The sequence below is a fragment of the Lepisosteus platostomus genome, chromosome 2, assembly GCF_059453375.1.
Source record: "Lepisosteus platostomus isolate fLepPlt1 chromosome 2, fLepPlt1.hap1, whole genome shotgun sequence".
NCBI lineage: Eukaryota > Metazoa > Chordata > Actinopteri > Semionotiformes > Lepisosteidae > Lepisosteus > Lepisosteus platostomus.
Window position 1 is genome coordinate 23,647,552 of NC_142612.1, and position 25,547 is coordinate 23,673,098.

General features: G+C 34.1%; 1 protein-coding gene across 1 annotated transcript; it reads left to right on the top strand.

The window, feature by feature from the left end:
* Window positions 1-801: 801 nt before the first annotated feature.
* Window positions 802-22,300, top strand: ndfip2 (Nedd4 family interacting protein 2). The gene is made up of 8 exons (XM_088603362.1): window positions 802-1,126; window positions 9,316-9,472; window positions 11,368-11,501; window positions 14,155-14,242; window positions 15,527-15,651; window positions 16,731-16,797; window positions 19,859-19,964; window positions 21,404-22,300. Exons 1-7 carry the CDS (start codon window positions 1,091-1,093, stop codon window positions 19,960-19,962), a joined length of 711 nt encoding a protein of 236 aa, XP_088459488.1. The 5' UTR covers window positions 802-1,090; the 3' UTR covers window positions 19,963-19,964; window positions 21,404-22,300.
* The last annotated feature ends 3,247 nt before the right edge of the window (window positions 22,301-25,547 follow it).

Here is a 25,547-nt window from a genome sequence, read left to right on the forward strand (position 1 = left end):
CCCAGGACAATGTTGTCCACCATGCACTCTGACTCTTGTCTAGGGGTCTATAATACTGTATTCAATTGTTTTTTTTTAAATACTGTGTGCTTAAGGAGAGTAGAAAATATAACACCAAGTAAAATTTAATGTTGGAAATACTTTTAAAAGGCACTGTAAACATGTGGCTTGTTTTAAACAGCAAGGGTAAAATAGAATGTCATTTATATGTAGCAAACAGTGGTAAAATAAACCAGTTTAACTGTATTGGGCATTGTTGTTACAGATGTTACATTTGTCAGATGTCATCGAAAAATAACATGAGAAACTACAAGGTACAACTTGAAATTTTTAGAAGTTATCAAAATGGTCAGCAAAAACATCAGACATCTATTTTTTTGTGTAATAATATGGTTTTGGTGATGATGAAAAAGACAGGCCCTTTTAAAAATCTCTATTGTTTTAAATTCCATTGTTAGCAAACAGTTGTTAGGCGCTACTGAATACTGGTTGGTCGAGGTTAATGGAATCAATAAAAAAGTTTAATAAATGTACTTTTGGACTCGGGTCAGGAGTGCATCCTTAGGCAGGTTTGCAACTCATTTCTGTTTCAGAATGCACATCGTGTAAAGTTTTTCACAGGGATTGGTTATAGATAGCCCACATCCTGAATTGTAAGAAACTCTCCGATGACTAACCCAAGTCACAAGCAATGGTTTTAATGCTATTTCCCTAACAAAACTGAAATACGTTTCTATCCACCTATTGCTTGCAACGTGCAGCTCAGAAGGAGGGCATTTAGTGAGACGCTTTACGCCTACACGTAGTACGTCACAAAAGAGCTTCAGGATTTTTTTCTCCTTTAATGTAGGTTTCTTTTTTCGTCGGCGTCTGTAGATGTTTTCGTTAGGCTTATTCACCTAGTAAAATTAAATGGATAACGATCATTTTTCACATTTTAATGAAACTAAAATCAAGTGAGTTTTTCAAAATAGTAAATCTTACAGCAGAATCCGAATAAAATAACCGTTTGTGGTTATCGACGAGAAGCTGTAGGATCTGCCCCAGTTGCTGTTTTTTTCTTGTGTCTGTGTCAGACGAAGTCGACAAGATGGAACATCATCAGCCAGTGAGCAGATACCAAGTGGTAAGGATCCCGAACATATTTTTTTAGACATAAGATTTTCTAATCTTTTTTTTTTTCCCTTTAAAGGTAATGTACCTTGAAGGTTGTTTGTAATCTGCTGAACTATGGTCGACGATTTTACGTATTTCAGAGGGATTGTGGTTTACTATTTTTCTTCCTGTATTTATGTGCGTATCTTGGTTACTTTTAAATATTATCCCTATCACAAGAAAACCTGTCTTACGAAAAACGTAACGATTGATTTTGCTATCAATCTGCGTTGCGGCCAGGAATTGCTTCACAAGACAGTCCTGTGTAGGCGCTTTAGTTTACCCCTCAGGTTATCTGGTTCGATAACAAAGTTCCTGTACACCACATGACTCGCAGAATTTAAGTTATGTGAGAAATAATAGTTTGTGTTTGGCAAAATATCTATGGTCATTTTAGACAAGGTACTACCTTCCGAATGAGGCCCTGCGTACAAGAAGATTTTTTTTTTCCTTCTGAGGATTATTTAATGAGGCGAACTTTGTATACTTTAATGCCTGTTTATTTGTTAATGCCTACAAAATAAATGAAAACAGGATTCAATTGTGAATTACAAAGGTGCTTCTAACAGACCGTTACTGTAAAAGTCGGAAAAAAAGCTCAAGAGAAACAAATCTGTGAAAAAAAGGTGTCTAAACGTGGCAGTAGTTTATTAATTGTACTGGTTAGTATTGCTGCCTCGGGGGACATGGATTCAATGCTTGACCTGGGGTACAATCTGCTACCTCCCACAGTCCCAAGACATTCTTGTTAGGTTAAGTGGCTGCTAGGTAAATTGGTCTTGGTGTGAGTGTGTATGTCTGTCTGTGTCTGTGTATGGCCTGTGGTGGACTTGTGTCCTATCCAGGGCGTATTCTGCCTCGTGCCTATTGCCTATCAAGATAGGCCCCGGCACCCCCGCAACCCTGAGTTAAATCACTTTACCACTTTACCTGGTGTTTGCAGTGCTCTTTTTTTATACTCGTATTCCAAATGTGAGAAAAGTGTACTTAAAATGTGGTTCCAGATGCACACTGTAGACTTTTCAGCCCCTAATACTACTTGTCCCCTAACCCACTGCCTTCGCAGATATTAATTACTCTTGACCTTGAACCTCATAACCACAAGACACTCTATGCCAAGTTTGTTTACAAAACAAGAATCTCATTTGCTTTACTGAGAATTGTTATTATTGGGAAGATAACCTTAATCACCCTTGTGTAAGAGGATGCTTTTTTCATAACGTATAAATATTATAGTCAAAGAATTCAATTCATTGAGTTTCATCAGAAATGTTCCTTATCCTTCAGCTTTGTGATCCAGAGTTTTTGGGTTTTAAAAATCACATATTAACCTAAAACAAGCTATTCATGACATTATTTGAATAGTAATAGCACAATAGGTAGCAATGATAGCTTAACTTGTTAACACCATGGAATGCGTGCTTTGTTGACTCTTTTTAAATTCTGGAATCTTATTGTGTAGTGTTAAATATAATTGCCTGATGCTTTTTAAAAAATATTATTTTAGTCAGAATTATTACAGCAGACTTTGCTGGAGCAATCTGGAAAACACACATTCTAAGATACAGCTGCAGTATCCTATAGGTTTCTGATTGTGATCTAGATCCATCCCATGCATACAACAAAATAAAACTGAAAAGGTAAAGGAAATCTTTTTTTAACACCTTGAACAAACAGTCCAATTATACATGCATATAAAATCAATATTTTTTAATATGTTGTCAGAATAGCTGTGTTTATGCTGTAATTTCTAAAAAAAAGCCTGCCTTTGTATCCTTTTTAACTTAAAACAATGAAAATAAAAAAAATCAGTAACAGAGCCACACCGGTATTATATGTGTATAGAACCGTTTAGTTCGCAAAAAAAGAGAAAATTGTAATGTTGTGGAAGTTTGTGTGTTTTCTTTAATTTGTATGAGAGAGAGGTTAAAGATAAAAAAAAAAATTGGTTAACCCTGAGATGCCCCATTTAGAGTTAAAACAAAAGGGGGTCCACTATGTAAAGATATTATTCCCATAGTAGTAGTTATGCTCCAGATTGTTTATTCCACACTACTGAAAGAACTACTGCAAAAAGGCTGCTCTACAGATAAGGACTAGCCCACACAGGTGTTAAGAGTGGACAGTTTTACATGAATGCTGAGCAACTAAACCTGGAAAAAGAATAGTATAAAATGTTTCTATTCAAAAGCCTTTGTTTAGGGCAGGATTTGGGACTGATCCAATCAGAACAATGGAGATAGTGTTGCAGATGATCCTAGTTTTGACAGTAACCTCTTATGTTTTGCATCAACAGATTGTATAATCTGACCTTTCTAATTTGTTTCTGGGAGCCACACTTTTTAAATATATTTAAAGAGAGGCTCCTTTTTGGTGTGGCGATAATTCATACATTAATGGTTTTATCATTAATGTATGAATTATCGCTTTCCATTTAAACTTTATGAAATAGTAACCTTAGTTAAGTGTATATTGCTCACATTTTAATGCAGTTACAGTATGTGAATAAATCCTTCTAGTTAAACTCCTTTTTTACATAGTTGTTTTCTAAAGAAATGTCTTAACCATGTTAAGTCTGAACTCTTTGTGGAGCAGTTATGTTTTGCATTTGTAACCTGTAATGCTAAAGAAAGGAATATTTATTGAATCACATTTCACTTCCCTTGCTTTTGGATTTCTTTGACCAAAGCAAAACTTTCTATGTGAAAAATCTAGAAGATTGAATTTCAGAACTGTTCAGAAAGCTATTCACATGATGCGCTATGAACATTGTGCCCCATTTGATCTAAATGGGAGGCCTGCTAAATTGTATTTTACTTCTCTTAGTTTAAGTTTTTAGTTTTCATTAAAATTAAATCTTCATAAAAATGGAGACATGTCTGTTTCATGCCCAAGGCTATAGACATGTACGAAACAGTATTTGATAATAGATTGTATAAAATAGATTGATATAACACTATTTGATGCCCCTATGAACTTTAGGTCATAAAACAACTACAGCTCTTTTTTCCTGTTTCTACATATATCATGGTTGCTATGCAACATGCACAATAATGTGGTAGCTTTACAGTTTTTGTATATGAATAGATCTTTGCTACTGGGTGATTTCTATTTAGCATCATCGTTATCTTTCTGATTGTGGTCAGCCCTGTTTTCTTCCTATTCATATTTTTCTTAAGCTCCTTTCTTTTGCTGCTCCTTAGAGCATGCACATTTTTACATGTTCTCGCAGTGCTACATTTTGCTAGATTTCATCCTCACCACCATGCTTATATATATAAATTGTTCTTTTTTTCAAATGTACACTTGAAGATGCCTTGAAAAGTAATTGCATCTAGATAGAGCAATCCACTGAGCTGAGAGACTAAGAAGAGATCTTGTATTTTTAGCATTAGTTCAAAGGTCATATTTTGATCTTGGTTTAAAATGTTTTATTTTGTTATCGAGACTTGGAAGTGAGGTTGCATCCTAATTAAAGTTAGAGCTGTAATTGAGCAACATTATATAGGGGTATATATGTAGGAGAATTAGAATTGTGCCTTTGTAAGATAAATGAACAGCGCATAGTGTAAAAGTAGAACCTCATAGATGCATGCAAGATGTAGTAATTCCTGTTTCTTTTAATTTAACAAATTGAATTTCACTATGACGAGCATAAGCCATGTAAAGCATTGATAAGATTTCTTTTCTCACGTCTGCTCAGATGAGGAATTTACATTTTTATTGTATTACATTTTAATTTGTATTATAATAATGGGCACTAATAATCTAACTGCTGTGCAGTACTAATTGAGCAGGAACCTTATTGTTTTCCAACATATTTTTATGTATCGGCTAATGTTATTTGGATAATTAATCCTACTTGGGTACATTATTCTTAATTACCATCCTGTGCTGTATTAAGGTGAAGTTTTTGAATTCTGGAAGGTTCCATCCATTCATTTTCTAACTGCTTCTTCCAATCCAAGTTAGTGGGGGAGCCGGGGCCTATCCCAGCAACCAACAGGTGCAAGGCAGGGAACACCCTGGACGATATGACAGTACATTGCAGGGGAAACACAGACACACACACTGGCACACTGCTAGTCTTGAACTGTAGGAAGAAATCCACATGGATAAAGGGAGAACATACAAACTCCCTGCAGGTAGCACCCCAGGTCTGGAATTGAGCCCAGGGCTCCAGCACTGCAAGGCAACAATGTTAACCATTGTCACATCGGACCTCCCAGTTCTGGATCCAATCGGAGATTATAACATGGGGAAGTAATCGTAATTTAACAGTTTAAGGACAGATAATATTTTCCATCCTTTCTGAAAGAAATGAGGGATGTCATTCATAAACCTTGTGTTAGATCTTTGAGGATCTTCCATTTAAAAAAGGAGTTGTACCTGGTGATTAGATAGTTGCCAGTGTTTTAACCATCAACAAAAACAAAAATGAACTTGGCAAGTATAGTCTTTTGCATGTCATATTTAAGGTTATGGAAAGGATAATTAGAGTGAAATTGGAAGAAGTTTTATATTTTTATGGCATAAATCTCATTGAGGATAAGCAACAAGGATTTAGAAAAGACAAATTCAATTCAATTAAATTTATTTTTATTTACTGCCTTTCACAACAAAGTTGCCCCAATGTGCTTAACAATGCAAGTGACTATACATGTGAATACAGAACAGAAAAGACCAGAAGACAACGGAGGGGAGGAATCAAAAACTCCTTGGTAAGGAGAAAAAAAACCCTTAGGGGTCTAAAGTCAACTGGCTGCCCAACCCCTTTGGGCATGCTAACATTATACAATTAAAAAAGAAAAAAATGAATTGGGGTATTAATCCATCCATCATGTCTTTCTTCTGTATGTCAGTACTCCATGCAGATCTCTGTAGACCAGCAAATATGATAGCTATATCCACGATGTCCCTCTTGGATCTATGGCAGTGATGCAGCATCCATCTCAGACGGTGCCCAGTATATTATTTGAGTCCAGATACGATTGAAGTTGGGCCAGAACTATTATCTCAAGAATTTTAGATAGAAATGAGACGTTTGAGACAGGCCTGTAGTTTTTAAGAACTTGTGGGTTCAAATTTGGCTTCTTAAAGAGCGGTTTAACAACCTCCTGATCCCTCCAAATATAATTCATTATTCCTCGAGTTGTGGCGCACTATTGGGTAAGGTAAGATTATTTGTTCCAGGTTTCGCAGTGAGCTTTGTGACTTTTTGTATGTTCCTCTTTTCTAATTGGTGCACCTCTGGGGTTTACTACAGCAATCTTTAATCATTTAAAATGCAAAGGAATAGTTTGAAAGGTCATAGAATTAGTACTGTGGGGTCTCTGTAAAGAGTAAAATCATCTGTCTCTGTAAGTTCAGATGTTAAGTTTCAAACCACTGCCCACACAGTGGAATGATAAATCATCCATGAAACCATGGAGCTTTTTCAATAAATCAGTCTTTAAAGTGGTAGAGAGGCAGTAGGGACAGTTATTTAGCCCTTTGAGTACAGTGAAGTCTGTCATTAAAAAGTGGATTGTGCAATCCCTTTCGGGACAAAGATGACCTGTATGGGTGAGTGCCACGAAAGAAGCCTTTGCTGAAAAAGACCTATCTCATATGGAGTATACTGCAGGGACGGCGTAAGGTGCAATGGTCGGATGAGACCAATGCAATGTGTTAGGTCTGGTACAAGCACAACGCAGCATACCGGCAGTCAGCACCATCAAGCATGGTGGTGGCAGTATCATGTTATGCAGATACTTTTCGCAAGTAGAGACTGGGAAGCTTGTTAGGAGAGAAAAATAAGTCTTACAAAACATGTATGGATTCAAGAATAAAGTTTACTTAAGTTACTTAGGAATCTAAAAAGTAGTTAAAAATTCAAATTCCATCTCGGCACCTGACCTGCAACACAAGGTCAAAGTTTCGCTTAGGTTGTCAAGAAAGAAGTGAATATTGGCAAGAGGCCTTGTCAATGTCATGACTTCAATCTAATGGAAAATTTAAAGCGAGTCTTGAAAATTGTAGTCTATCGAAGATCCCCAATGAATGTGCCAGAACTGGAGCCATCTTTCCAGGAGAAATTAGTAGAGACACTAGCTGCAAGAGGTGCTTCTACCATGTACTGAGGGGATGAAAACATATGTAATCAGTACATTTCACTTTGGATATCTTCCTTTTTCTAGTATGCAACCACTTTCGCATATACAGTAAATGTTTGGTTTGATCATTACAGTTTTGAAAAACATATACTTGTGATAAATCAGAATGTGATTGTTGCCAGGTAGCCAGGTAGCCTTGGAAAAATATTGATTCCCTAACCATATTGTTGAAGCCAATACCCTGGTTTCTTTTGAGAAATGGGTAGTTAAGATCCTTTTCTCACTTAACTACTGACTACTATATGGGCTAAAGGGGCCAAATTGCCTCCCCTCCTTTGTAACCATTGTTAAGTTTTTAATTGTCATGAATTGATGTAAGTGAAGGGGAATCAAGCTGCTGTTGTAATTTGAAACTGCAGTAGAACAATAGTCACTTTCTTATTCTGAAATTTGTTATTGTGGGTAGAAGCTCAAAAACATGATTGTTTTTAGAGAACACTAAGCAATAATATGCTCCCACAGATCATTTATGTATCCCCCACTATCAAGTATATTATGAATTGGGTCTTTGTATCTTAAATCCAATCACTTGAACATCTCGACCACTTTTTATGTGACATAGGGGTACTATTCTATATTAACTAGAACTGTTGAACATTTTCTCAAGTAAGCCATCATCAACATACAAATGCAATACTGATATATATATATATTATGTATAATTTCAATTTGTGATGTGCTTACAGATAAGTTCTTAACTTACTGCTGCACAAGGTTCATGGGTTATAAAAAACAGTTCTGTATAGTGCATGTCATAAACATTAGCTTGAAAATGTGAATTGCTTTTGCAGCTTACAAGAACTAAGCAAGTTTTGCTTGCTTTCAGGAAAGCATTTGTCATCTCCTTTTTTTGCACTTATCAAAAGTACAAATTGTACATAAGCAGTGAGTAACACCTGTATTTTTTCTGGGGATTTCCTCAATGTTTTATCACATTGTAATGCTCATTGTTTCTAATTGTATTGTATAATTTACATTTTAATTTAATGTAATTTAAAGTGTGTACGTCATGTATTTCAAATATGAGTCAAAGTATATCCTTCATATTTCATCTAAAAGTATTGCTTACTTTCTGGTGTGAGGAAAGTAGACTCCCCCAGCCTGACAGGCACAGCTGGAGGTCAGCTGACTTTTAGACCACCCTGGATCATATTTCTGCAGTGTTGAGGTTTCTTGTGTTAGCTGTTTTGTTTACAAACTTAATGTGCTCTTCAAGAATTCCTATATTGCCGTGCATACATATAGTCATTTTTTGACAATCAGGACACTTAAGTGTAATTCCAGCACTCCATTTGTTTGGTTTGGTTTAATGATCATTTTAAGTTTATATTATAGAAAATCTTTATTTAAAACTGTAGCTTGATTAAAATAGTTTTACAAATTGTACTGAAGATTAAGAAGTGACTTTGATCAGTTGTTATATAAAAATTCCATTAGTATTAAGCAAATTAACTTTCATCTCGGTAATTTCTACATGCATACCCTCAACAGTATATAATCAAATTCTAGTCAAATTAATGTTAGAATATTCAGATAAATGCATCACAATTTCTTATCATATATAATGTTTCTTTCGCTTAAATTTTCCACTTGGATCCCAGATACATTTAACCAAAACAAAAAGCCAATTTCAATGGACATAACCTTTATTACAGGTTACTCTTTAATGGAAAAAATACTTGAGTTATTGTTATATAACAAAGGGCATCATTGTATGAGACGGTTATTCATAAGTCACCAGAGTAAACAAGTGCAAAAATGTTGTGTTAGAATGTTTAGTACATGTTTTTTTTTTTCTTATTAAAATATAGACAAAGTAAAGATGTGCATTGTATACAGAGAGCTACAACAGTACAGCGCACATCTGTAAGTAGGTCTAATCAATATTTGTAGAATACTCAGAGCAGAGAGTGCTTTGCTGCAAGAGAACATTTTAATAGACTAATGGGCATGTAACCACATCCATTGCTTTCTTTGAGATTTTTTATTCTTTGTTTTTATTTAGTTGCATAATGAGGATGATCCATCTGAGCCATCTGCCAGTGAGGCGGCTTCCAGTTCTGCACAGATTGCAACTCCTTCAGAAACTGTAGTGCCACTGGAGGCTGAAGTACCTCCTCCACCTTACAGCAGTGTTGCATTAGGAGCAACTGCGGCTCCAGGTAGAGTAAAGCCACATTAAAAAACATGTCATGTTTTGTTTATATTCAAACATCTTTCTTTTCTGTGCAGATTAATGAATGCAGAAGTTTGCCTTTGCAGGGGCTAAAAGCAAGCCTAAGAGTTAACCTAATTTTTTTATAATACAACATGCATCTTTTTAAATGTATTGAAATCTGTAGGCAATCAAATGCAACAATTTATCATGTTTGCAACATCTACCCAAAGTGCTATACTTGGCATTTGTGATTATGAATAATGCACAAGATCACTAATTGTTTCAGAAGTTCATTCTAAAAAAGATTTCAAAGTATGTATTTTTAATAAATTGTTGAAAATCAATGGAAGAGTTTTATTTTTTGTTGGACCAAACTTAGAAATTAGAATCTGAATTCAGAAACAAGCTAATTTTCAATGAACTTATTTAACTTATTTTTGTATTAATAGTGTTTGTTTTGTTTAATTCTCTTTTTTGTACATATAATACCATTTTATTATACTACTTCATTTGCAAAGCAAAAATGCCATATTTGGTTTCAGAAACAGTTTTAGTAAGCTCCACAAGATGAATCTTCTTGTGTGTGGGTGTTTTTCTGAGAAAACACCAGGAAGTCTCCATTAACTGAAACAACTGTTAATAAAGTTGTTTAAATACTTAATGTGCCGTCGACCGCAAATTTCATCAAGTTAATATAATGCATTTAAAATTTCAAGAGAGTGCAAAAAGTTACCTGCTTAAAATTTAAATACTATGTTTTTGGAGTTAGCTTGCTTACTGTCATAGGATGTGATAACCACACCTGATCTTGTGTTACCCAGGTAGATACTGTACTGCAGTGGGGGGTTAAATGGCTCCCTTCCAATATGTAAATTACATTTTGGGATCATGTAGATGAAAAATGCTATAGTAGTTAATATAATTATTCCTGATGCCAAATTAAATGTTAAATGTTAATGGACAGTTGTAGCACATGAAACATGGTAATTTAGGTTACAACCTGGTATAATACTAAATTTCAGAATTATTTGTTTGGAAGTGACAGTAAAAGAATGATAACAAGTGGACATGCTCCTCCGAGACCCCCCAATTGTCAATTGCCTCATCATTCTTTTCTCTTCATTTGAAATTTGCATTGTGTCTTACAACGACAAAAGTGTTTATTGGAGCAGTGTCTCTTATTGCTGGTATCACTGCACACTCATAAGGTGCCTGAAATGTCCTTGATTTTGCTGTTGCATCAAAAGTCACCTTAATCTGGCCAACCCTGATTGCAATTGACCAGTTGCGTGCCACTACTTGAGGAACCAAATTCACAGGGATTTAATTGTCAACTGACTTCATGTACAAGCTGGAGAGTCTGCGAAGCATAAGCATTGTCTGACATTGGAGTCATTTGACATGAAGAAGACCTGGTTTAGTGTTTCAGGAGAAATATTTGTTTTGTCTTTTGTTGATGCTACTACATCAAAGAGTTTTAGAGTTTAGCGTACCTGTACTGTGAGAATATTGAACCACTGGCACCTACCTGTCAGACACTTGTAAGACGTGGTGGCACACAACTGGTCAATTGCAATCAGGGTTGGCCGGATCAAGCTGACTTTTGATGCAACAGCAATATCAAGGACATTTCAGGCACCTTATGAGTGTGCAGTGAAATCAACAATAAGATCTCCTTCATGAATCTGACTCGGTGTATGTCTGGCAGTAACAGATTACATACGCTAAAAATATTTTCTTTTGGGTTTGACTAACAAGTCATTTTATTTTTGAATAGATTTTTTTTATTTCAGATTTTACATATTAAAAGACAATTTATTAGGTTATTAATAATGGTAGAAAGTGGTAGAAAACAATCCTTTTTTTCTGTTTAAATTCTGATTTTTTTTTTCTCTACAGAAGGTGAATTTCAAAGTGATTTCCATCCTGTGCCACCTCCATACAGTGTTGCTACCTCCTTGCCCACCTATGATGAAGCAGAAAAGGCCAAAGCTGCAGCAATGTCTGCTGCTGCAGCAGATGTGGTGCAGCGGGTAAATTCATTTTAACTCCTGCTGTATTAAACCTGCATTGTTTTTTGTGTTCACTTGCATATTTCCCTTTGCGGCAGTAACCATGAAACAAAGACCATATGGAATGGCAGCATGTGTAAAGGATCATTAAATCATTTTATCACATAATTGCACGAGTAGTACAATCCAATCAAAATAATTACTAGTTACTTAATTCATTAGTGACGGACTTCCAAATTGATTGATCCCTTCAGCTATTTTTGTAAGATGAAAAATAACTGTTGAGAATCAATTCTAGCTAAAGCAGAAAATTCTTATAAATATGAAGATTAAAGGGAAATGTAGATCCAATTTCTCAGACCAGTTATGAAATCTTGGTAACAAAATAAATTGATGGTATCACAAAATGTTACAAATTTCTAATTTGTTCACAAAATTGTGGTCATGCCACGTGCAAACTCTAGACCAAATGATGATGTGAAGGGACCAAACCTGTTCACTAGTCTCTGTAATAACTAATGTAATGTGATGTATGAGTGAATAACAACAGGTTGTGCAGCAGGCATTTCACTGCAGAAATGTTCCTATGTGATTTGCATAGAAAGTTAACGAGTGTTATTTGTTGGCAAAACCGTCTCTAAGTCAGGAGCAATACTTCTATTGGTTTAAAAGTTGTTCTGAATTGCAGAATATGGAGCTGTGCATACCTGGAATTTAATCTTAATTTATTATGTAAAATGGAGGTTTTACACGTTACTGTACATTTTACATTTATTGTGATTTGAAATGCACTCATCAGTGCTGATTCTTTCTAACATTGAAATATAAAAAGTGTTGCAGTTCCCCTTTAATCACATTCTCTGTACTTTTAATCAGGATCTGTTCTTCAGGCTATAATACCAATTTGTTTGTGCATCCACGCCTTCTTAAATAATGTGTACTTTTTCAATGTGTATGTGAGAGGAATTTGTTCTTTTACAAAATCGCTGAATAATTGCCCAAATGTAAAGTTCCTGGTGGACCCTTATAGTCAAAGAACGATTGAGAACTAGAAAAACTGCTTTGAAGAGTAAAGTATACTTTCTTTTTGACCAATTTTACGTCCCCATCTCTTTACAGTACAGCTAAAGCATTTCCTCTCAACATGAGAAATGATAATGGGATGGAATCCCAAAATGTAAAAGTTTTCCTTTGTTTTATTGATTTTCCTAACAACACTCCATACAGCCACTTTTCTCTCACTGTTGTGATTGGAAGAATGCTGACTTTGTACTTTCCAAAACCAGTTTCCATGCTTTTTGGCACTCCAGATTTGGCTATATTCCATACATTGTACATGAATAAATGATTAGCCCATAACTGTAACTGTGGAAATCATTAAGATCCTGCAAATGTGTGGCCTCTAGAGGCCAGTGCTCTTATACTGCAGGTGCAGATTCATAGTAATGATTTCCATTGTATGAATGAATATGGTAACAGTGCTGCATAACTGAACTGCTTGAAGTCATCTCTTTTGTGATAGCAGAAATGTGGTTCAATGATAACCTTCCAAAAAATTCTTAATGAAGCACAGTAAAAGGTTAAGTATCCAGCATTCATGGGGAATGGGAGGTGTCAGTTGGTTAAATAGGGTAGTAATACAGGCTCAAATGTGTTATTGTATAGCTTAACCTGTGCTTGGGTATACCTTTACTAATTGAGACAAGTGAGGGGCCAAAGTTCACAACTCTAATGCATTCCTGAAAGAGTGATTCCCAGCTATCCCCATCGATGTAGGTCTTTGAGTTTTTGAAGGAGGTATTCTACTAGCCTTTTTAGCCTTCAGTTCACTGTGGAGTATGTATTTTGGGATACATGTAAGTCTAAGTTAAGAGTATGTAGCGTTTATGATATGAGCATGATCAAATACAGTTAATGATGCATGCTTTTAATTGTTCGTCCTTCCAGAAAAGTCGAGTAATGCAGTATGTGCAGCCAAGGTGGAAACGTATTGTCTTTTCCTAGTAGGTGTACAAAGTCCAAGGCATGTCACTGAGCAGAAATGTTCTGTTTAGACTGGCTTGATAATTTTGTCTTTTTGTATATTCAGTCATTTTGTTGGTCCATACAGATTTGCCCAATGTGGACATAGTTGTTCTTGTTTTTCTGATGCGAGTATGTTAAGCTTTGTGTATTTACGATCCTTAATTATAGGAAGGAGCTTGCCATGTTGAGGGTTGAAGAATCCTAGAGATTTTGTATGTATGTTCTCCGTGTTCATAGGTGTTTTCTCTAGGGGTTCTGGTTTCCTCCCATCTTCCAAAGACATGTTGGCTAGGTTAACTGGAATCTGATATGTCAGTATGTGTGCTCGTGCATTACCTTATGATGAAATGGTGTACTCCTACCTTGTATCCTGTGTTTCTACAATAGGCTCTGGGTTTTGTGTTAACATGTATAACCTTCTGATAATGATGTTATGAAATATACTGATTTGACTAAGAATATAAGTATTAAACCTATAAATGATGCATCATTTATGATTATAGTGTTTGCTGTGTATCTTTCATACTGTGTAAAATGTATTTTTCAGATTTCAGATACTATTTTTTGGGATTTTGTGAGGCTGAATAAGCTTTCTTATATATTTTGTTCATGCAGATTAATCAGTATATTATTCATTCTGTAAATACAGGAGGAAGATTTTCCACCAAGAGATGACTTCAGTGATGCTGATCAGCTAAGAGTTGGTAATGATGGGATATTCATGTTGGCGTTTTTTAGTAAGTTGTTAAATTGTATTTTAAATAAGATGTGAATAGAGCATTATACAGTAATTACATACAGTAATTATAAAAATAATAAATGCATATTATTTTTTACAATACTGTGAAGCAAAGGCAGGTTGTAGGGAGTGAATGTAGTTGTATGATTTTTAGGCTAAGGATACTGCTAGTGTTAGCTATGCTCCATTTGGTGGTGATACCGTGAAATGCAATTTGTTTTTTAATCAAGATCCCTCTGGTGGATCCCTCTGGTGGTTAAAGATAAATATTACCTCTTAAAAGTAAATGAATAAAATGATTAAATTTATATTGTAATCGTTAAGGTAATGATTAAATCTCAGTTTCAACTAAATTTAAACGAATCTTCTAAATTAAAGTTAATATTTTTTTATAAATTCAGTTATTTGTACAAAGTATTTTGTGATACACCCTAAAGTATATTTTTTAACATGCACACTTGCTCACAAATACAGTACTTATGTTATGTTTCACACGTCATCAGTTTATTTTCCGAATTCATCATTGGATTTAAGAGATTTTTTCCTTTCTCATTTAACTTAGTTCATTCTATAAATGTTCAGCTATCTTTAGTTATAGTGACTCTGGGGCAGTCTTTCATCAGAAAACATATATTGCCTGTCCAGCTTTCTACTTTACAAGTTTGGAAGTATTTGAGTTCTCTTATTTTGTTGGAACATGCATTTTCCTAAATGTAAATTTCTATCTCCCCCTTTTAGTTTCTCTTATAGGGTATCACAACATTTTCCATTTATGTATATAAGTTCATCAATGTTCAAGGCTGCTAAACTCATCTAACATTTAGAGTTCCATTTCAGTTTTTCTGTATTTCATGATAGGCTGTAGACATTTGATTTTGAAGCTTTTTTTCTATAAATTGCATTGGGCTTCTTCATTTAAAAAATGTTGTTTTAACACTAAACTTTAGTTTGCCTTATTTTGGAAAACATTTTTCAATTTTCCAAAGTTTTCTGACATTTGTGCTACAGTATATCCCCCATCTACCTTTGAAGTTAACCACTTTTTTTGTGCTACTGTAGGACAGTTTACGCTGTATGGTATTTTCAGGTTATTACGATTCTGCTTTAACTTTCCCTCGATGAGTTTATTATTTCCAAATAAACTGTGTCAGATTACACCCATTTCATAGTTCACAGTTATAAACTTTAGTTAGTTTATTCTGTGTGTCTGAAGAACTGTTTTAAAACTACCTACTATTTAAAAACAGTTTTAAAACTGAAATAACGTTTTGTTTTTTGACAGTGGCTTTTCTTTTCAACTGGATTGGCTTTTGTTTGTCTTTCTGCCTGACCAACACAATCGCTGGAAGATATGGAGCAATTTGTGGATTTGGACTTTCCCTTATAAAATGGATCCTCATTGTCAGGGTATGTTTAATAATATTTTGAAGAGATAACTATTGAGATATTACGTTAATTAAATTAGTTCAGGAACGTCCTTAATTCCTGTTGCACTTGTGCATATTTAGATTTGGTCATATGCTGTTGTTTTATCATGAGAGTATATAATCTGCTGAACTGTATAAAAAGTGTCTTCTTGCCTTTTTACAAAATTTGCATCTCCGAAAATAATGGATGATGTTGTCAAAGATCACAAAATGTACCATTAATCTTACAGCAAAGATTTATTCAGTCAGTTTTTCTCTGGTCTTATCATCACTGGTGCTTAACCATGACAGCTGCTTCACTGCCCTTCCTTTTTATATTGAGTTTCATTGAACTGTTTTGAGCATGCTGCTGGGAAACTGAATACTGAACTAACTATGTTGTGAACAAAAAATACTTTAATAAGTTTTTCTCTATGACTTTGGATGAGATTAGGTAGGGAGATTAAGTAGGGAGAGGTCTGTGAAATTCAAAAGCAAGTGTTTTGTAAGATTAATTGAACATCCCAATTTGATACAATTAACTTTTAGCTACAGGTGTATTAATATTTTAAGCAGCAAGATGCTCCATTCCTGTGTCAGAGGTTTCTTTGGTTGGCAAGTGTTTATCTGATAATTAATGTGAAAGACTCAGAACAGATGGATATGAAATTCACTTGAATATGGTTAAAAATGCATAGCTAGAAAGAACGGAGCATTTATAATACCTAAAATGCTATGACTTTGCCAAACTAAACAAAAAGTAATATATATAATATATATATATATATCTCACCACACATTAAGCTCACAAGATTGTTATTCTTAATAGTGTTACGTAAGTGAATGCTGTTTATTTCATATTCACTTTTAAATAGAAAAACAGAACTTCTGAGTGTTTGTCTAAATTAAAACAAGTGAATATTAATTTGGAGAGCCATAGCATGACTGTCTGAACTTTTAATACATTGCACTAATTGTAAAGAGCTTAATATATATATTTTTAATCTTAACTGCAATACCATGTCAAAGCTCAGGCTTAATCATGAAAAGGGTACTAGTCACTTTATTTATTTTTTTCAGTTTTCTGATTATTTTACTGGATACTTCAATGGACAGTACTGGCTGTGGTGGATATTTCTTGTCCTTGGTGAGTTATACATTTTCACTTTACAGCTGCCATAGTATTTTTTTCAAATTTTCTTTCTCTTCTGATAACCCTGGATCATAAAATCAAGTGAGGCAACAAATACAGGTTCATAGCTGCTGTACTTCATAAGGGCCTTCATTGTGACTGTAATTATCTGCTTCTGCCGCCTAGTGGCTGTTCTATTAATGTCCTTAATTTTGAATAATAGAGAATAATAGTTCCTAGGGAAAAACAGCAGTTATTTGCTTAATGTGATATATTTATGATAAAATAGTGATAAGTATTTGTCATACTTAAAATGTAAAAAATCTAGTCAGAGTACAACTAGAAACTACATGGAAATCTTTTTACAACCAAAAACAGGAGGCACTTATTTTCACAAAGGGCTGTGGAAGTATGGAGCAAGCTACCTAGCCATGTTGTTGAAGCCAGTACCATCACTTCTTTCAAGAAGAAGCTGGTTGAGGTCTTTGATTTATTAACTACTAACTAATAACCAAGGGGGCTAGGTGAGCCGGATTATAAAATTATAATTTATAACCTTTATGTTCTAATTATCTTAACTAAATTACTTGAAGGTCCTAGAGATTCCAATTTTCTATCCACTAAAATGTATTTTTCATTGGATTCAATGGACAAAAGATTGTTTTTATTTATCAGTGTTTAATAAATCTTGTCTCTTTTTGGTAACTCATTATAACTCGTTTTTGAGACTTTTGTAATGTTTTTAAATGTATCCTTCATTACTGTGTTTGTAGGCACGTCTAGTAGTAATGTGATGTTCTCACACCTCACTTAGTTCATTTGGCAGTCTGAAACATACTTTAATTCCTCTTATTTGTTGCAGATACTCTTCAGGCTTGCTAAGACTTTTTTTTCTTTTAATTATTTGATATTGTATGTTTGTTTTTAATAGTTCTGATTGTGCAATTAAGCTGATCTACAAATAATCAATGATAGTTAGGCATCTTCAGTGAATGCTACTGTATGCTAGAGTGCTTTGCTGTCTGGATCCCATTTTTGCTGCACCTCAGTGAACAGAAGCTCTTATCCGTAGGCCAAAGTCTTTTTACCAGCTCAACTTCAATTAGTTTATGTGAACTGGCTTTTGAAACCCCAAAACCACAAGACCATTTTCCAACAGTAGCAGTCTCATTTGTATAATAGAGAACAATCTTACCAAGAGCCAACTCTGTGGCTGAACTGCCAGTTTTAAAAATAATTTTAATCTTTATTCGTTTTAGTAGCAAGCATCCCAAATTTGTTGCAGACAGAGCTGTTTGTATGTAATTAAAGCTAAGCTGAGTATGTTGTGTCATTACTTTTTCAGTAAAGTATAATCAGTTCAATATTTTTTGTTGAATGGAATTAATGGATCAAACAGGTCCACAATAGACTTTAATAAAGTTGGCATGTATTTCTCATCTAGCAAGAGTAATTGCAAGACAAGATAATAATGAGTTTCAGTTATATTATATTATAGTGACTGTCCCATATAAAAATGCATGTTTTCATGAAGTGAATTGGCTACAACGAGAATAAGTCTATAATTTGCCTGGTATACCAGAACTCATCGCATGCTTAGAGTGAAAAGGGTTACATGGCAGCCTTAGTGCAGCAACGCATGTTTGGGATGCTGGCATATTCTCTCATGGATTGGCATCAGTTTTTGTCCAGCCTGCATATGCAACAAAGTCGTGTATCTGTGTATAGCTGCTATATTTTCATACTTAGGAAGTACAATATAAATAATGCCGTTACAATGAGTTGCAATTGTGAAGAAAAGGAAAGCTGTTAATCTGGAACAAAAGCTAACAAAAGCTTAATGCTATAAAGCAATATTAGAAAAGTAAAAGAGTGATATGATTTGCACCTCTGGGTGTAGTTGTATGTATTGTTAAAAATAGTTTATGAGAAATGTTTCCACTGCAGAATCACTTAGCAGTGTAAATACTGATGCATGTAATGCACTAAATTTTTTGTTTTACTATTTTGTGTTTAAGCTTACCACAAAAACATGTATTATGCAAAAGTAAAACATTCATACTAATATAACCAATTACTATCGAAAAAATATTTGTTTTTGTGAATCCAAACTCTCTACCCCAGCCCCTTAATTCCCATTGAACCAATGGTTTCTATAATGTGGTGTTTTCCAGGAACGCAACTATTGTGTTATAGCAGAAATACCTGTATTTAGTTTATATGCAATTAAATCTAGCCTTTTAATGTAATTTTAATAGGGCTAATTAGCCATGGATTATGATTGATAGAATACATGCAACTTGAAATGTAAGATGTTCTGAATACTTTGTAAAAGTATAGGCTAAAAAATGATTATGAATAGAGCAGCCATCTATTTATTATTATTAGGTTACAATTTGTTTTTCTCTGGGATATCTGCCACTTTCCTTCCTCTTTTCTGTTTAAAATTTTTTATGGAATTGGTTCTCATGGATAATAGTTAGCCAGAAGTTACAGTCATGGCCAATCTAAAATGTTACATTTTGCCTTAGTCATTATACCACCATGTGTTAAATTCAACAATAAAACTTTGCAATTGCCTAATCATGGACTTCCAATAACAATAACATTCTTAAACATACCTGAATTTAAATTCTTTAAATTAATTTCACAAAATGTAATATTATATTGAGTAACTCAAAATCATGAATAATGCTAGGTTAGAATTTGGTTTCAATGCAACTCAGTTGAGTTAATCAAAAATCTTATACGATTAATGTTCTCTGCTTACAAAGACTACTGACTTAACAGTCTGTAATCCTAGCAGAATGAAGAAGTGCTAAAAATATTTTTTTAACAAGAACTATAGCAATGTCTGCAATTTTCACCCAATTTGTGTCCGGAAAGGCTAGAAGTACATGTTTGAGATCTTCAAACTCACATGGGATTTATATTTAAGTAAAGTTTTCACTCCACTGGAATTTACATTGGTGATTGGTTCATAAAATGTCAACCGAACAATGATTCTTCCTTAACCGTATTCTGCAACATGCTAGTTAAGAAACACATGCAATAATAAATCTTTTCTTTCTTCAAGGCCTGCTTCTCTTCTTCAGAGGTTTTGTCAACTATCTGAAAGTTCGTAACATGTCGGAAAGCATGGCAGCATCTCATAGAACACGTTTTTTCTTCTTATACTAAAGGTAAAAAAATCCCTGTTTCTCATTTAATCAGTTTAGATTATTACTGCCAAATTAATGTTAATTATTTTTACAGTTAAAATTTTGAATTTTTACTGAAAACAATTGAAAGATGAAAATGGACACTTATGAAAACACTTTTTTAATATTCTGCTAATTGCACATTACATTTAAATATGTTTTATAGAATGTTTAAATTCACTTTTACAAAGATGAAAACATGAGTTTTAACTGTTATGGGTTTTCACTTCTGAATATAGTTCACTACATTGAATACAATATGTATATTTTTATTTTATGTCAACATTGTTGTTCTTCACATTAACTTAACTACCTTGACAATGGGTTTTGTTTTTCCAATATTTTTCAGTATTTTCTTGTTTAGAATTATGTGAAAGGGAGCCACCAAAATGTGTGGGAATAACATGGACAGTTTTTTTATGTACAGAGGTAATAAAATAAGCTCAAGGAAATTGTACATATGAATACAGCATTAAAACTTGTCAATCACCAATCTAGTACAGTGATGTGTAATGTAAAGCAGTGTAGAAGGCCGTAGGTGTGGCCCTTAGCATACTTAAATTGTTACAGCAACAGAATTGACAAGCAAGTGCAAAACCTTTGGCATCCTTAAATATTTTTATGGGTGATTGAAAACCATGCAAACATCACAATAAATAGTTTTCTTTCTACCTTGATAAGCCACAGTTGGTCTCCAAGGCCAACTGATTGCCCATCAGTGATCTATTGTGTTTGATTTTAACATTTCAAATGTTAAAAATATCAAAATCTTGGTAAAAGACCTATTCAGGCTTCCGGATAGAATAGCTGCAATCCTATTGTTCTTGGAAAGTTTGGAAGGTTGTCTTTCCTTCCAACACCAAAAAAGACAAGTTCCTTGACTCTGGTACAGACATTATGAAAATGTTTTCACTGGGTCACACAGTATGGCCACTATATTCAATTTTGCTTGATTTTAGGAGATGTACAGAGCTCAGTTTCTCTGTACAATACTACAGTATAGGGTAATAGTGCAGCTGTGAACTTTCATGTGTATAAGTCTTTCATTTCTATGATTGATTCTATTTAAAGAAGTGTGGATAGGTCAAATTACATGGCTGCCATGTTGGGTTTTGAATGAAACCTGTACATGACTTCAGGAGCCCATTGGCTGACTTACATGAATCTTTGTGTATTTAAACATTTTGCTGTGTCCTCTCAGTCATATTAAAGAAATGTGAAAAGACATAGCTGCCATGAGCCATCAAAACTAAAGTTGGTAAAATTGCCAAATTTAAATATGTATTGTAAACCCTTGTAAAATTATAAAAGTGTACATACCAATATGAGACAAATAAAGCCTAATGAAGATAATATTTATATTTAAAAAGGAAAGATAGCAGTTTCAATGTTTGAATTTTTTTATCTCTCTCTCTCTCTAGGACTGCGGCAACCAAACATTCCTTCCTAATGTGAAATTCCCTGGTGATTTGCAACTTGCGGCTTAAACTGGATCCAAGAATGCAGAACTGAACAGAACATCTCCAAAATAATTTGACTTTTTTTTCTACATCAGTGCAATCAACTAAGACATCTTTTCATGTAAAGTTAATCGTATAATAGTTTCTCAAAAGCTGAAGGGTACATATTAGTTGAATTTTAAAAACAAGGCAGCAATATGCAATCAACAAACTGCAAAAAATGCTCCACAAATGTGGTGTCAGAAACTTGGAAATTTAAAAACAAATGCCATCCTGTTTATTTCAAAACAAAACCCACTTGGAATTGATACAGAAAATATATTTTTCCTGGTATTATACAAATTTCACTTTAGCAAGGAGAGCTTTCTTGATTTATAGCTTAAAATGCATCATTTCATAAAGCTTCTGCTGATTTATATTATGTATGCACTATTAAGGAGCTTTTATTTTTTCAGCTGAAGACATGATTGTCTCATTAGCTGATAAAATTAAAACTGGAATTCATATTTAGCCCAGGCTCACACTTGCCTTTTGCACCTTTATTACATGTTTCTTATTTTTTTAATTAATATGTAAACTGTGAAGTTTCTTTAATACTGAAAATTAACATAAGACAAGTTTGTTTTTCTATGAAATCTCTCAAGGAGCCTTTAATCTTACAAATAATACATGCATGATTAACCTTGAATTGGTTAAAAGACTTCTTAAAAAATGCAAAACTAGAAACTACTGTATGTTTGGAAAACCATTCAATTTTCAGGAGACATACTTTTGAATTATGAAAATTCATTGTATGGTTGAAATTGAGCTGTCTTAAAGCATAATGCTAATAAAGTTTAAAATGATTTTTTTGTTAGATTTTCACTTTTCCTCTTTGAATAAGATCATGCTTTTATTTATCAGTTTTTATGGGACTGATTTGTTTTCATCTCACTGAATTAAGTTCTGGTGTTGCTGTTATTTTTGTGGGTTTAAACTGTTTTTCAAACTATGTGGATTTATGTATTGTGTTTGATATTATGTTTTTATGTTTAATTACATTGTTTGAAATATCTAAAATAGCTGAAAGGTCTGTTTAAAGCTAGTTTTAGCAAAATGAGCTTAGAGGTCTTTATTTCAAGTACATTTACAGCTTGTTTATCCCTAATACTGTTCTTCCAGCAGTGAAGTTGTGCACGATTTTTTCCTTTTCTCAGTATTGTTTGGTCTGTTCTTTGCAAGGGTCATGGAGAATACTATAAGGAAAAACTCAGAGCCTAAGCATAAAGCTCAATAAAATCTGATGAAGGGCTACAAAATCTGCCCAGATTAAAGGCAAATCAAGGTGCTTGAGGTGTTTGTCAGTGAATTACAATTTGCTGGTGGTAGATGACAGAAATCAGGCATTTCTGATGCATATTGAATGTTTTCCCAAAGCAGCAGAATTTAAAAATCTAAAAAGATTTTGTGATCATTACTAAGGAAGCGATATTAATGTATTTTAATAACTTTAATTTGATCACATTTTAGCAATAGATATATTGTTATTTCAGATGAAAAACAAGGGTAAGATCCAGGTTTCTAGAAATCCTTTGAGATCGTACTCATAAGGATTGCCCTGTGGAACTCCAGTTATCAATGGAACAGGTTGTGGAATAAATCTGCTGCAAGTTATACACTTTATACAGTTTGGTGATTATGAAACCATGCAAGGGAGTTCATCTTAAGACTTACAACTTTTTTGTATAGATTGAGTAATGTATAATATTAAAGAGTCTATAAAATGACAAATTGCTATTTCTCAGCTGAGAGCCATTATATCACTGAAGTTTTAAGGCTGCTTTAACACTTCCATGCCAGAATAAAAATCAGACTTTGAAATAATGGCTCTCTAGAAAAAAGCTCTGTTATAGAAAATAATCTGAAAAACCAAGAGACAAGTCAAAGTTGCAAATATTCCCCAGAATTGTCTACATTTATAACCCGAGCCAGGTAACCAATTAAAAAACTAGACTTTTTAGAACCAGGTAAACCTTTTGAAAGTCTAGAGTAAGATTAGCAGTGGATGAAAGCCAGTCATCAGTGAATCAACAAATAGCAACATAAATCAATGAGGCCATCTCCTATAATTTAACCTGCAACCAGAAATCATGTTGGGGAAAAACAAAGAGGCAAACAAACTAGAAAAAAAGCGCACAAACAAATAAAGATAGGAATAGTTACAAATACATTTCAAAGTGATACTATTCTAGATTTGCTGAAGTGTAACTGGCAAATTTTGAAAAGGGGGAAAAGGGGCATTTTAACCAAATTTCAGCTTTACGTGTTCCACTCGCAACAGATTTAGCACCAGGATGAATAAACATTTTTGAGAAGTGTAAAACAGCTATTTGCATAAGGGCATGATAAAAGCTTGCTGTTTAATTGTAATGCAGCATGGAATAGTGGTTGGTGTGACGGATTAAAATTCTGGATAGAGAACTGTTGTACTCTTGAACAAAGTACAGTACTTCACTCCCATTTCTTCAGTAAATGTGTTGCTGTAGCAAAAGGTACATTCTAGGAGGTCACTATTTTATTTATTTTGTTCTTAGTTGATTTACCTGGTTAAATGAATCGATTAAAGTTATTGTTCTGCATTGCTGTTCACACCGTTCTGTATATATGTCCATTATCAGAAAGCTGCTTACCCTGGTGAGGTTTGTAATAAGCCGGAATCTGTACTGGAATGATGGAGCACAAGGTAGGGCTTGAAAGCAAGAAAGCACGTGATCACTCTTGCCCTGGCAAGATGCCAGTGTATTTTGTAAGTCGGTGTGTTTCTAATTAATACTTTATGTATTTCTCAATGATGCTGCAGTGCATGTATGTTGGTAGGGGTTTGCTCCTTTACCTGATAGTATGGGAAGTAATGAGAAGACATCACTGAGGTACTACTTGATGAAAGTGGTGTGTGGTGCTGATCTGTTTTATTGCTGCTTGATGGAGCAACAAGTTGTATGGAGAGCTCAGGAGAACAGCAATGAGTAAATAATTCCTTTCAAGTTTCTTCTAAACTATTCTGAGCTCTTTTGTTGTTAATTGAGTTCCAAATGCAAAGATTTTAGGATATAAAAAAAATAACCATGTGGAAGGCACACTATAAAAAGCAAAATAATTATACAGCACATTATACATCATTTCATTTTATAGTAGAAATAAATACCAGGCCAGGCTTGAGTAGACTGCAACAAAAGCATATTAAGAATGAATAGATTATGTACAGAAAATGATTTTCTTACATTGTTTATTTTTCAATGTCTTATTTGATAGTACACAGACTAGGTTTTCCCATACTATGATAATGTTTGGGTCCCTGCCCATTCCAACATGATACACGTTTAACAGCCAAATAGCTAAATAGTGTTGCTTCATTACATACCGCCTTCCCTCTTCCCACATCTAAAACTGGGCAAAGGCAAAAGTGAAGTAGCAAAAAGCAAACTCAATAAGACACACACAAAAAGAACTGTGCTGACAGTAGCTGTCGACAGTGTTTCTGAGCCCTGCTAGTAGTTGAAGCCAAATTAAGCACATTGTATTGATTGTGATGCATGCTGTCTGTCCCACCCTAGTGGAAGTTTTTGGCCTTAAGTAAACAACACTTACTAAGCTGGAGCTTTGGAGTTGTTTACACAAAGATAAAGCAGCATTCATAGAAATGTGCATTGAGCTGGTTTTAAGCTGGAGGTGGCTGGTATATTTTAAGCAGCCTGATCTAAAGAAACTTGTAAGTTATTAGGGAAATACAATGTATGTGGTTTATTGAAGTGTGTTTAAACTAGAGCAAACAGCTATGGACTTTCATAATTTGGGCATTAAGGTACTTAGATTTATATATAGTTTTGAAAATAAAAGGCATTACCGTAAGCATGAGAAAAGTGGTTACATTTTTTTCATAGTCAAAGAAATGGCTCTTCACAGTCCATCGAAAAAGAAACAGTGCATGCCCACTATTAGTAGAGCCAGTGCTTTTTGAATAGGGAGGAATCTGTGTGAATAAAGAAGAAGGATTTTTACATTTAAAGAGGTAGATTTTCCAAAAGGTTAATTTTTATGTATTGGAACAATGTGTATTTCTTAGTAA